Source organism: Microcaecilia unicolor, chromosome 1, assembly GCF_901765095.1.
Source record: "Microcaecilia unicolor chromosome 1, aMicUni1.1, whole genome shotgun sequence".
NCBI lineage: Eukaryota > Metazoa > Chordata > Amphibia > Gymnophiona > Siphonopidae > Microcaecilia > Microcaecilia unicolor.
Window position 1 is genome coordinate 229,531,194 of NC_044031.1, and position 13,969 is coordinate 229,545,162.

General features: G+C 43.4%; 1 protein-coding gene across 1 annotated transcript in view; it reads left to right on the top strand.

The window, feature by feature from the left end:
• Positions 1-13,969, top strand: part of INO80C (INO80 complex subunit C) — a 54,955-nt gene that overhangs the window by 16,873 nt on the left and 24,113 nt on the right. Inside the window, exon 3 of the mRNA XM_030190014.1 lies at positions 8,755-8,866. Within this exon, the coding sequence (XP_030045874.1) occupies positions 8,755-8,866 (112 nt within the window). The remainder of the gene's footprint in view (positions 1-8,754; positions 8,867-13,969) is intronic.

Genomic DNA, 13,969 nt, shown 5'->3' on the forward strand with positions numbered 1-13,969 from the left:
GACGTACGTTAGTTGAGTTCCCGTTTTATACCAGAATACCTGAAGAAGTATGCGCGCTCCCCAGAGAATGGGGAAGAAAAAAGGTAAAGCTGGCTGGGACTTCTCAGTCTACTTTGGAGAGATTTGGGGTCATAACGTCAGGGATATCGGTTCCTGCTTCGGGGAACAGCAAGGCTTTATCGCCGAATCTCAGTGGAGAGGGAGTGACTTTGAGTCCCCCTGTTGGCATGACCTCTCCAAGACCCGGAAACAGTAACGCTTCGCTATGGAGGTCGACAGTGGAAACGCCCGAAGTGGGTTAGGATTCTCACGTGATCCGAGGAGGGCCTGGCGCAGCATTGACTCCGGATAATAAACCAACTTGGGGATTGGAGAGTGAGCTCTTCCCTCCGAAGATATCTGGAGCGGTTTCTGTGGAGAAATTGGACCTGGTGAAGCCAAAAAATGTCATAATGGACGCACTATGGGAAGTGCTGCAGAGTGTGAATAATTCTCTTCTTTAGATGTCAAAAAATTTTCAGGAATAAATATGTGATTTATATCAATACTTATCTAACAAAGTGGAAGTCCAAGATATAAAAATAGAGACTTTGATTACGGAAATGGTTTCTCTACGAAAATCAGTTAATCTGGTAATGAAGGACAGTCATGTTTCTTGTAAAAAAGTGGAACTTCTGGAGAACCAATTAAGGAAAAATAACTTGAGAATGATAAATTTTCCTAAAATACCCTATATAGAGAGTTATATTACTAGTGACTTTTGCCTTTGATTTAGATAGGAACAATGTTTTGAAATTGTATTTCCGATACATGGCTGATAGTTTTTTGGGTTCAAAGATAAATATATTTCCTGATATATCAAGGGAATCGCAGACTAGGAGGTGTGAACTCTTGGCTTTTAAGCCAGGAATCATTACCCTAGGTGGGACCTTTTTAGAGAGATTCCCTTGTAAGTGTTTTATTTCCTTATTACTTATTTGTTGAACCCAAGAAATTACAAGAGTTTGTGGCGTTAAAAGAACAGATGAAGAACCCTCTGCAGCAACTTCCTTTAGTTACCACTGTACCGGCTGCAATTACCGATTAACCTTCCTCCCTCAGAAAATATGAATTTGTAAGATTAACGACGTGGTGTTTTTCTTATTTTCTTTGAGATTGTTTTCCTGATCTTGGATCCTCCAATTGTGGACAATTATATATATTGTTGAGAGAAAATGTTTTTTCTTTTTCCTTATATTAGTTTCTGTTTTTCCTTACATTTACGTGATAAATGTGAATGTAATTAAGTAAAATGATAAAAAAATTTAAAATAATAAAAAAAAAATCACACAGTACCACAAGAGTTGGCTCCAGCAGGAGAAGACGATACACTTCAGTGGCATGGGGGAGTAGCCTAATAGTTAGAGCTGTGTGCTGAGAACCAGAGAAGCCAGGATCAAATCTCACTGCTATTCCTTGCGATTTTGGTCAAGTATTTAACCTCGTGTTGCTTCTGGTACAAACTTAGATTGTAAGCTTTCCAGTAACAGGAAAATATGTACTGTACCTGAATATAACTTGGGCTTTTCAGTTTGGAGAAGAGACGGCTGAGGAGAGACATGATAGAGACATATAAAATAATGAGTGGAGTGGAACAGGTGGATGTGAAGCATCTGTTCACGCTTTCCAAAAATACTAGGACTAGGGGACATGCAATGAAACTACAGTGTAGTAAATTTAAAACAAATCTGAGAAAGTTTTTCTTCACCCAACGCATAATTAAACTCTGGAATTTGTTGCCGGAGAACGTGGTGAAGACGGTTAGCTTGGCAGAGTTTAAAAAGGGGTTAGACGGTTTCCTAAAGGACAAGTCCATAAACCACTACTAAATGGACTTGGGAAAAATCCACAATTCCAGGAATAACATGTATAGAATGTTTGTACGTTTGGGAAGCTTGCCGGGTGCCCTTGGCCTGGATTGGCCGCTGTCGTGGACAGGATGCTGGGCTTGATGGACCCTTGGTCTTTTCCCAGTGTGGCATTACTTATGTATAAAGAAAGGCACAAAGGCACAAGCAAAATCTCTTCACTACTTTATCTTTAAACACTTTTCTGGCTGCCAGGGAAAATCTGCTAATTAAATTGAATAAAGACATCAGGAGGCCATGCAACAGTGCTAAAGATAAGTATGGTGTTTTTTGCTTTGTATGTGTGAAAGGGGGGGGGGGGGGTCAATAAAATAATGTTTGGAGACCCCGCATTTCAACTTCTGTGTTCCAACCTCTTATAATTCCAAATTTACACTGAAGCCTGCAGAAGAGAAGACAGTACCAGCAGGTAAGAAGTTCTGTTTGCAGATTTCTTCCAATGTGGGGGAATCATTTGTAGGGTATTGGAGAGAGATGAAAATTTGGCCATAGGCGGCAGCTGTGATTTACTACCCCTCAGCTGTGCCAACAGTCTGCAAATATCTTAGCACACCAGATGGGAGCTTCTGATTTAGGTATTTCCTGGGCTGCACAGTATAGCCTTGTGGGAAGTGAATAGATCCTTTCCTGCCTGTTTCTGCATATAGTGTGGTGGGCTTCTCCTTGATGCTTAATAAATATTCTGAAGACAGCATGCCCATAATTAGCATCCGTTGTTGTCATCCACTTCCCCCTAGCACCTTGTGACAAAGTTTCTTTGTCTTTTTTTTAATCGTGTCTCACTATGAGAACATTTGTTTTCAAAGAATGCAAGTTGTGGTATAATTAAAAAAATATATATATACAAAATGAATGTTAATGTCATGCGATAATTAACTCAGGGACCACTGTACCTTGCCATATGTAAGAGCATATTTTTGTAGTAAAATTTAAGAGCTAGATGCATGTGTAATTTCATAGAAATATGGTGTTTCCCTTCTTGTGGCCCTTCTGGGGATGTAAAAATTACAGCATAGTCATCACATTTGATAACTGAAATTTACAGTTACAAGTAATTTAAAAACTTTTTTATTGCTTCTGGCATGGCTTTCAAACTGTAGAAGTATTTTATTTCTTTTGGCACAGTATACTCTTGTCATTTCCATTCTTCTCTCCTTGTTTCATTAAAAAGACTAAAGGAAAAAAAAAACATATGCTTACTTCAGGCAAATACTGCTGAGCTATTATTTTCCTCAAAAAATTGAACTCTAGCATATGAGAAAATTGCACATGTAGATGGCAGAGGCTCAAAGATGAAGTTATAAATATGGAGTAATATTCCAGAGTCTGTGGAGTCGCAGAAACTTCTCAGCTGGAGGCAAGGTTACACTTATTTTATACACCACTGCAATTAAATTGTACCTTTGAAGTTAGGTACAATCTAATCTGTGTACTAACCCGTATTAGTATCTAGGTTTTGATGTGGTCATTAGGGTGGTACCTAAATCCCAGTGCCCAAAGGTAATGAGACACACAATGCACATTAAAGAGACTGCAGTCATGCTAATGCCATGCCCCACAATTTGCATGTGACAGCCCACTATTTTTATCATATCAGTCTGCATTAACTACGTATTTGTGTTAATACAAACTGACATTCAAGCACATTCAACATATTTAAAACATATTAATGTTGCATTAGACTTAATTCACTTTAGTATATTGGCACTTACATTTTACCACGTGGTGATATATACCTAATTGTGCTGTAGTAACCATACTTACTGGCATATGATAGTATATCTAGTGTTAATACTAAATGAGGCATTTCCTTTTTTTGTTTTTTTGTTTTTTTTTGTTTATTTATATTTTTCAAAAGAAACAGAAGTGCAACATCAACAAGTACAATGTAATACCAATTTTTAAAAAAAGGTTCCACGGGAGATCCTGGCAATTATAGACCATTGAGCTTGATGTCGGTGCCGGGCAAAATGGTACAGGCTATTTTATAAAGAACAAAATTACAGAGCATATTCAAAAGCATGGATTAATGAGACAAAGCCAGCATGGATTTAGTGAAGGGAAATCTTGCCTCACCATTGTATTACATTTCTTTGAAGGGGTGCACAAACGTGGATAAAGGTGAGCCGGTTGATATTGTGTATCTGGGTTTTCAAAAGGTGTTTAACAAAGTACCTCATGACAAACTGCAGAAGGGGAAGGGAAGGAAAATGGGACTTGATATACCACCTTTCTGTGGTATTTTGCAACTACATTCATAGCAGTTTACAGTACCCTTCTCCACCACCGCCAACTCCAGGCTCCGCTCATTCTGCCTCGCCTCACCCTATGCTTGGAGCCCTTACGCCAAGCCCCCTCCCTGCCCATCTTCAAGTCTTTGCTTAAAGCCCACCTCTTCAATGCTGCGTTTGGCACCTAACTCTTACCGTTCAGGAAATCCAGACTGCCCCATTTTGACTGCCCCTATCGGACTGACTGTTCACTTATCTTTTAGATTGTAAGCTCTTTGAGCAGGGACTGTCCCTCTATGTTAAATTGTACAGCGCTGCGTAACTCTAGTAGCGCTTTAGAAATGTTAAATAGTAGTAGTAGTATATACAGGTACTTATTTTGTACCTGGGGCAATGGAGGGTTAAGTGACTTCCCCACAGTCACAAGGAACTGCAGTGGGAATCAAACCCAGTTCCCCAGGATCAAAGTCCGCTGCACTAACCACTAGGCTACTCCAGAAATTGGAGAGTTATGGGATAGGAGGTAGTGTCCTATTGTGGATTAAGAGCTGGTTAAAGGCTAGAAAACAGAGAGTAGGGTTAGTGGTCCATATTCTCAATGGAGAAGGGTGGATAGTGGGGTTCCTCAGGGGTCTTTGCTGGCACTGCTGCTTTTTAACATATTTATAAATGATCTAGAGATGGGAATAACTAGTGAGGTAAATAAATTTGCTGACGACACAAAGTTTTATTCAAAGTTGTTAAATCGCGAGAGGATTGTGAAAAATTACAAGAGGATCTTACGAGACTGGAAGACTGGTTATCTAAATGGCAGATGACGTTTAATGTGAGCAAGTGCAAAGTGATGCATGTGGGAAAGAGGAACCTGAATTATAGCTATGTAATGTAAGGTTCCACGTTAGGTGTCACCGACCAAGAAAGGGATCTAGGCGTCGTTATTGATGATACGTTGAAACCCTCTGCTCAGGGTGCTGCAGCGGTTAACAAAGCAAATAGAATGTTAGGCATTATTAGGAAAGGAGTGGAAAACAAAAATGAGGACATTATAATGCGTTTGTCTTGGTCCATGGTGCGACCGCACCTTGAATATTGTGTTTAATTCTGGTCATTGCATCTCAAAAAGGTATAGTGGAATTAGAAAAGGTACAGGGAAGGGCGACAAAAATGATAAAGGGGATGGGACGACTTCCCTATGAGGAAAGGCTGAAGCAGCTAGGGCTCTTCATCTTGGAGAAAAGACGGCTGAGGGGAGATATGATAGCGATCTATAAAATAATGAGTGGAGTTGAACGGGTAGACGTGAATCATTTGTTTACTCTTTCCAAAAATACTAGGACTAGGGGGCATGCGATGAAGCTACAAAGTAGTACATTTAAAACGAATCGGAGAAAATATTTCTTCACTCAATGTGTAATTAAGCTCTGGAATTCGTTGTCAGAGAATGTGGTAAAGGCAGTTTTCTTAGCGGGGTTTAAAAAAGGTTTGTATGGCTTACTAAAGGAAAAGTCCATAGACCATTATTAAAATGACTTTGGGAAAATCCACTGCTTATTTCTGGGATGAGCAATGTATGTTCCTTAACATTCTGCTAGACCAGACTAATGGATTGTGTCCTTTACCAGCAGATGGGAAGTAAAGAAATGTGCATTCCTTAGCGTCAGCAGCAGATGAATCCAGAAATGTTTGAGTTGTGTCCATCTGCCAGCAGGTGGAAATAGAGACAGGGCCAGTCTTAGCAAGTGTGGGGCCCTGTGCAGACCAATTTGATGGGGCTCCATCCTAGCCCCACCCTAGCCCCACCCCTCTGAACTCCAGGGCCCCCTCCCTCCGAGCTCCAGGGCCGCCACCCTTCCCTCTGAGCTCCATCCGAGCTCCAGGACGGTCCCCCTCCCTCCCTCTGAGCTCCAAGGGCCCCCTACCTCCCTCCCTCCCAGCTCCAAGGCTCCCCTCCCTCCAAGGCCTCCCTCTGAGCTCCAGGGGCCTCCCGCCCTCCCTCCAAATTTTAAAAATCATCTTACCTCTGGTTACATTGGCAGGCAGCAGCAGTGAAAAGCGTGCGAGCTCGGCACTTCAGGAGCCTTCCTTTCTCTCTCTCAGCTCTGGTCCCGACTCCCGCCCTCATTTCCTGTTTCCGCAAGGGTGGGAGGGCGGGACCAGAGCTAAGAGAGGGAAGTGAAGGCTCCTGTAGCGCCGAGCAGCTCGCACGCTTTTCACTGCTGCCGCCGTAACTCCGACGAGGTAACTTAGATGACTTTTAAAATTCAGAGGGAGGGGGACTGGAACTCGGACGGTTGGGGCGGAGTTCAGGCGCGGGGCTCCCTTGAGCCCGAGGCCCTATGCGGTCGCCTCTCCCTAAGACTGGCCCTGGATAGAGAGTGCTGGAATGCTCCTTGGTCAGTATTCTCTATCAAATAAGTAGAGATGGATGGTCTCTCATGAGCTCCTGGTCTCATCATTTGCCAGCTCCTGTTCTGGGTCTCTCAGTTCAGTAGAACTTTGGGTTGTGCAGCTGAGTGGTGCCACCTTTAGAGGTAGATCTGTGATTCCAGGTCCCTCCCCCACCCTTCTGCCCTTTCTTGCCTTTCCTCCATTCTTCTTCCTCCATTCTTTTAGGAATCATAACCAGATTGATTTCAAGACAGAGGCGATAGTGTCTTTTGCAGAGTGGTCTTGCAGGAAGGCATTGTCTTCCTCCCGCCTTGAAGGATAAGTTAATACTTGAATGCAAATTGACTGTCCTTTGGCTTACAGTTTAATTTTCTTCCCTTTCTCTATCTTTGTGTGTTCAGCTACATGTATTTCTATTTGACAATTATATCTTTTGAATTTTGCTGTGCTTTGTTCTTCCTTCCTCATTGTCTCATTGTTTAATGTCTGTCCTGTGCACTTGAGCTTTTTAATGTTCTGTTATTCAAACCTCCTTGTTGTAAACCACCTTGATAACCTTTGACATTTATGGGCTCATTTTCGAAAGAGAAGGACGCCCATCTTTCGACATAAATCGGAAGATGAACATCCTTCTCCCACGGTCATCCGAATCGGTATAATCGAAAGCCAGTTTTGGACGTCCCAAACTGCTTTCCATCGCAGGGATGGCAAAAGTTCAAGGGGGCGTATTGGAGGTGTAGCGAAGGCAGGACTTGGGTGTGCCTAACACTTGGACGTCCTTGACCCATAATCGAAAGAAACAAGGACGTCACTGACGAACACTTGGACAACTTTACCTGGTCGTGTTTTTCTTACGACCAAGGCACAAAAAGGTGCCCAAAATGACCAGATGACCACCGGAAAGAATCAGGGATGACCTCCCCTTACTCCCCCAGTGGTCACTAACCCCCTCCCGCCCTCAAAAAATATCTTTTGAAATATTGATTGCCAGCCTCAGATGTCATACTCGGATCCATGACAGCGCATGCAGGTCCCTGGAACAGTTTTAGTGGGTGCAGTGCACTTCAGGCATGCGGATCCAGGCCCATACCCCCTACCTGTTACGTTTGTTGAGGAAACAGCGAGCCCTCCAAAACCCACTAGAAACCCACTACCCACATCTAGGTGCCCCCCTTCACCCATAAGGGCTATGGTAGTGGTGTACAGTTGTGGGGTTTGGGGGGCTCAACACACAAGGTAAGGGAGCTATATATCTGTGAGCAATTTATAAAGTCCACTTCAGTGCCCCCTAGGGTGCCCGGTTGGTGTCTTGGCATGTCAGGGAGACCAGTGCACTACAAATGATGGCTCCTCCCATGACCAAATGGCTTGCATTTGGTCGTTTCTGAGATGGACGTCCTTGGTTTCAATTATCGTCGAAAATCAGAAACGACCAAGTCTAGAGATGACCAAATTTAAGTATTTGGACGTCCCTGGCGGTATTTCGAAATAAAAGATGGACGTCCATCTTGTTTCGAAAATACGGGTTTCCCCGCCCCTGGATCGGGACGTTTTGCAAGAACGTCCGTATCAAAACATGGATGTCCCTTTCGAAAATGCCCCTCTTAGTGGTATAATAAAGCTTTGGTACATCTTGATTGCTGTTGTAAATCGTTAGGTTTGCTAGCATCCTTGCTTTTTCTAGGAGGAAGTGTGGTTTCCTATACCCCACTAGGTATATGTCCCTGTTAGCTACTTCATTCATCTATGTTTACAAGGGTAAATTATAAGACCCAATGCAGGATTAAAATCTGTAGGCTCAGTCTTAGGTGTTTTGTATAACTTTCTGGTGCCACACTTGACAAAAATGTAAAATGAGCAATACAGTGGGACAAAGGCAGACAAAAGTTTCAGATTTTCATGTTGTCACTGTGTCATTCCAAAGGAAACACACTTGAAAGTCTGACAGAGGAAAGATTCCAAATGTGTTGATGTGGAAATTGCTTATAGAAATGGTTGAAATCTGTAATTGAATGAGCTAGCTACTAAGATGTTAATGAATATATGTAAAGCTGCACAGTCATGAAACAGGATCATTGGTTTTTCTTTTTTGTAAGTAAAATAATTTGAGCAAATAGCAGAGATAGCAATACAGATTAGAGAAAGGTGATGCCCCTCAAAATGCTGAGCTTCCATGTTCAGAAGCGATAATGTTCATTGACTCTGTCATGCTGTATTTTTTTTCCTAGCACTCTGGCATTGGTGGTGCAGCAGCTGGCAAGAAGAACAGAACCTGGAAGAACCTAAAGCAGATACTTGCAGCAGAAAGGGCATTGCCGTGGCAACTGAACGATCCAAGCTGTAAGCTGCTGAACTGTTTTCCATATTCTTAAAAATGATAAAATCCACATATATAACTTTCTTCAATGGGGACCCTAAATTACTTTTTATTACATAAAGGTTGCTCAGGTTACTTGAATTCCTGAGATACTGTATTGCAAAAACAGCATGAAACATTACGTTATATCCAACTAATAAGGGTTCTATGATTTCTACATGGATACTCCAAAAAATGTACTGTATATTGAAAATGTTGTATTAATAAACATATATTTATAGGAAAACAAGAGAGAAGCAAGCAATAGGGCTGCTGTAATCGCAACTACTGTATCAAAATATATAGTCCTCCTAATATAAAAAAATTCAAATGGAGCCATAACTATCCATCCAAATGTCATAAATTGGTGGTGGTATAACAGAAGATGGTTAAAAAAAATCAATAATAACAATAATGTAAAGCCAAAATGCAAATTAAATCATAGAACACTTACTAGTTGGATATACCTTTTTGTACTGTCAGTTCATTCCCCTTATTGCATTGTTGTAATGTTGCATTCTGTTTTTGCTTTTTGTTCATTCAATATTATGTGTTACAGTTGTCCTATTTTGGTACATCTCTGATAGCAAATTACTAAGGAAGCCTTTCCCTATGGCATCTATATATGTTATTTTTTGCATGTGCATGTAATTTTTTTTTTTTAATTTCTATTTTTTAATCTTTTAATTGTTATGATTTTTTGTATCTACATATAGACCCCTAAAGCAGGAATTTTGCCAAAACACAGGCCGTGTCATGTCCGTCAATAAACTTTGCTCCCTCTGATATACTTGTCTCACCTGGAGCCTACTGCACTTCATATCTCAGTTCAGTTTTCCCTCATCCGGATGAGATTTATGCTTGCAAAGGATGCTGGTAACACACAGCACTCCTTCCAATCTTCTCATTGTAAATGAGTGCCATGGCTGTTGCCAGCCATCTTTGCTCTAACTAAGGGAGAGTGTGCTTTCAGAATCCCCTTTAGGTCCTTGAAGCAGCCTGCAATAGGAAAAACGGAGTCATGGACTATCTTAAATAAAGGTTTGCTGTAAATCATCTTCTGTGATCCATTATCTTCTTTTGATCGCTACATCTGTGGATCAAACCTGCACCTTTTTGTGTTGTCTATGATTTATGCAGTATGTCTTTTGAAAATTCACTTACACCCAGACTCTATATATTGTGCTCAAAATTGCATGTATCAATTTGGGCACATGCCCAATTTGCATGCACAATTTAATTGAGTAATAAGCCAATTGGCACCAATAATTGGGCTCTATCAATTATTGGCATTAAGTGGCACAATTTGGATGTACACATGCATCTTGCTAAGTGCTATTCTATAAAGGTGCACTCTTAAATCTTTTACGTGCAGCTGAAAAGGGGGCATAGCCATGGGAAGCATTGGTGGGTCAGGGGTGTTCACTAAAGATGCGTACAGTATTGTAGAATTTGTGAGATTAACGCGAGGATTTACACTAGGTTTCAGTTGGTGTAAATTCTTGCACCAAAAGTTGGGTATGGATCCCAGTGTTGTGTGCTATTCTATAAATGGTGTCCAACTCGGAGCACCCTTTTATAGAGTAGTGCTCAACACACATTTTTTTTCAGCACCCCAAATTTGGACACCATTTACCAAATCTAACTCTTCCTTGTCATCAGCAGCAGATAAATCCAGAGACTTGTGGGTTATGATCATCTACCATCAGATGGAGATAGAGTACCAAACTGAACTCGGTCACATAGGATGGTATGCTTCTTGGTCAATCAGTATTCTCTGTCTCCAGCAGGCAGTGGATGATCTCTCACAAGCTCCTGGTTCCTCCTGGTTCTGTGGCTTTTGTTCTGGGTTCCCTGGTTCAGTTGAGCTTGGAGGTATCTAGGCTGGTAGAGGTGCCTGACTTAGGGTACACCTGATGGTGCCAAGTCCCTCCCCCCCCCCCCCCCCCCCCATACCCTTCCTTCCTCCTCCTCCTCCTCTCAGAACTTTAAAAAAAAAGTGCTGGAAGAGATCACATTTCTGTTCTTTGGCATTGTGGGGGAGAGGGAATGTCTCTGTGCTCCTGGAGCTGTCTGGATTTAGCCACCTGATCAGAGTCAGAAGGCCTCTGGGTACTGATAAGGCCAACAAAATTGCGAGTATGAACTTTCATTCTTCCCCTTTGTTTGGTTTGTACTGTTCGGCCACTGCTGTGGTACTTTGTTTCTTTTTGAGCAGCCTTTGTAGGAGTTTGTTTCTGTTTTCAGGACAATACCATTGGGCCAGTGTGGGAGCGAATTTTGCGCACTTTTTTTTTTTTTTTTGCAGTATCTTTCTTCAGTCGGCAGCAGCCATTTTGGTCACGGGCTTAAATAATGGATTTTTTTTTCCTTTTTTGGCTTTGTAGCTTTCGGGCCATTGTGGTGCTGGTTACCTTGATTGGCGGAGGTTTTTTGTCTGCCTCTGTGGTTTTGGGTGTTGGTTCCTTCTCACATGGTGAATTCCCACACAGAAGAAGCCTGGACCTTGCTGCTTCCAGGTCACTCTCTGCTTCTCAGCTGCCCTTGCAGCCTTCTTGGCAGCGGCCTTTTCCAGGCTGCTACTCCTGACTGCGTTTTCAGTCTTCAGCTCACTTCTCTTTCTGAGGCCTGGACTATGCTGGTGTGGGCTGTCCTCTTTTCCTGGGGTGAGTGTATTTCCTTCTCGCCTCAAGCTATGGGGCAACATCTCCTCACAGTTGCCTGGCCTGTTCTTTCCCGACTGTATAGTCAGCCTTTAGCTTGTGCCTGCGCTTTTGCTGCTCTGTGCTGGGTTTACTCCAGGTACTGGATTGTGGTGTTCCTTGTTTTGGTATCTGCGGCTCTATGCCGCTTGTACTGTTGTTTTGTTTTTTTTTTCTCTTTCCTGAGGCATGGCCTTTTTTGTCCTCTTTGATGTAGGGGCAGCTGGCAGCCCATGTCCCCTTGAGCATCTAGTGGTGCGCTGCTGTAACCTTCAGGGTACATCAACCATCCTGACATGGGCTTCCTAAGGCACCAATCCATTCTGCATTGGAAGCCTTCTCCCAGTTATGTGGTCTGTTTTTTGGTTCCTTGTGACATTATCAGCCTTCAGCTGCCAACTGTGTTTGTGGACTTAAACTTCAGCATATGACAGCATTTCCACCTCGCAGCTCTCTGCGCCTTTAGCCACTTTGGGGCCTTTCCGGCATGTGTGATTTGTCCTTCAGATGATTTAGCACTTGCACTATTGGCTTTCAGGCTGTTGTTTTACGGTTTGGAGTAGATGCCAGGTGGGATGCCCCCGGACACCTGGCAGATTGCAGCCTTCTGTTTTGCTGCTGATCGGTGGCAGACAGTTTGTGGCATCTTCACTGGCCTCTTCAAGTTCGCTGTTCCAGGGCCCTCTGATGCTGGCTGCCTGGCCTCGCTGCCTACTGCATACTGTCAGGTTCTTGCTGTCTCAAGTGCCCTTTCACCACTGGGCAGGCAGTGTGGTTGTGTCATTTTGCTTCTACAGGCACTCCTTTGCTCTTAGCTCCAGTTATGTCAGCCTCTGGCAGTTCCTGTGGCCATTGTCGGCTTTTGCTTCACAGTGACAGCTTCAGCTCACTGCATGGCTATGGCTGCTTGACTAGCTCATTGCTCGTTGCTCTATGGTATCGGCAGAATTTGGCTTTTTCGTAGCTGTTGAACTTCTTCCATTGGTACATGTGGAGCACATCTGCATCACTGTCTGTCTGTACAGCACATTTTCCCCTTTTCTACTTGCTGTGCTGCTTTGTATTTGGCTGTGGAGCATGGTTCTGGCTTCACCTGGTGGCCACATAACCATATCTAGCGTGGTCCACTTGTGCTTTACTTGTTCCAGTCTCTGTTCAGTTCCGTCTCTGGATGCTGTTCCCAGTTTCTTCTCTGTCAATGTGAATGGCTCCATGCGTGAATGGGAAGCAAACCCCGCCTATTTTGTTTGTGGGATGCTACCCTAGTCCTGACTCGGAACATGACCACCTGTGTCTTGTGGCCGGGCTCCTTTATGGGACACAGTTCCATTTCTGATGACTGGGTGCAGCTTCATCTCTGCCTAATGGGCTCAGCTCCATCGCTTCCCGTTGAGCGAGGCTCCATCTTTATGTGCTGAGCCTTCTATTCCTGGTGAGTGCAGTTCTATCTATGCCAGTTGGGCATGAATCCACATTTGCCTGGTGAGCATGACTCACTCTTTGCATGTTGAATGCAGCTCCATCTCTGCATATAGAATGAATCTCTGTCTCTGAATGTCTCTGTATCATCTCTGTATGTCTACCAAGGCTCTTCCTCTCTCTCTCTCTCTGAATTTAGTGCACAGCTGTCTGCACATAGAGTGCTGCACTATCTCTGAATGTAGAGCACAGCCCCATGTCAGAGTGTGGTGCACACTGCTCCGCCTCGGATAATCGGCAAGGCTCCATCTATGAATATGGATCATAGCGGTATCTCTGGGTGCGGAGCATAGTTTCATCTCTGCTTTTTTCGTATCACTCCAGTTGTCTCTGTGTATGGGACACAGCTTCCTGGGTTTTGGGGCACAGCTCCTCCTCTACGTGTATGCCCAACTCCACCTCTGAGCATGAGGTGAGGATTCATTGTAGCAAGTGAATCTTCTTCTCTGGTTATGCCTCATAGCGTCATCCTTGGAGTTGTCCAGAACTCTGGCTCTGGATGCGTAGTTCAGTTCCATCTCTGATTACGGAGCACTGCTCTTTGTCTGGCTCTGGAGTGCATCTCTGGATGAGGATCATTGTGTCATTCATGGAGGTGGCTGTGCGCCCGTCTCTGAATTTGCACAACAGCTTAGACTCTGTTTTATATCAGACTCTTAGACTGGTCTCTTCCTTGTCATCTGCGATTTTCCCACTTTGTTGGAGAATCTGTTCTAGCTGGGGATAGTGCCTCTGATGCTGTGTAGTGTACAGCTCAGCTCTTTCTATGCGGAATCTCACTAGCTGTTGTCATATTTCAGCTCATCCTATGTGTATAGGCTTCTGCTTGGCTCTGAGCCCAGAGCACAGTCTTGCCCATCCTGGGTCTCAGCCCAATCGTGCGACAGGATCCTCCTCGTTTACATT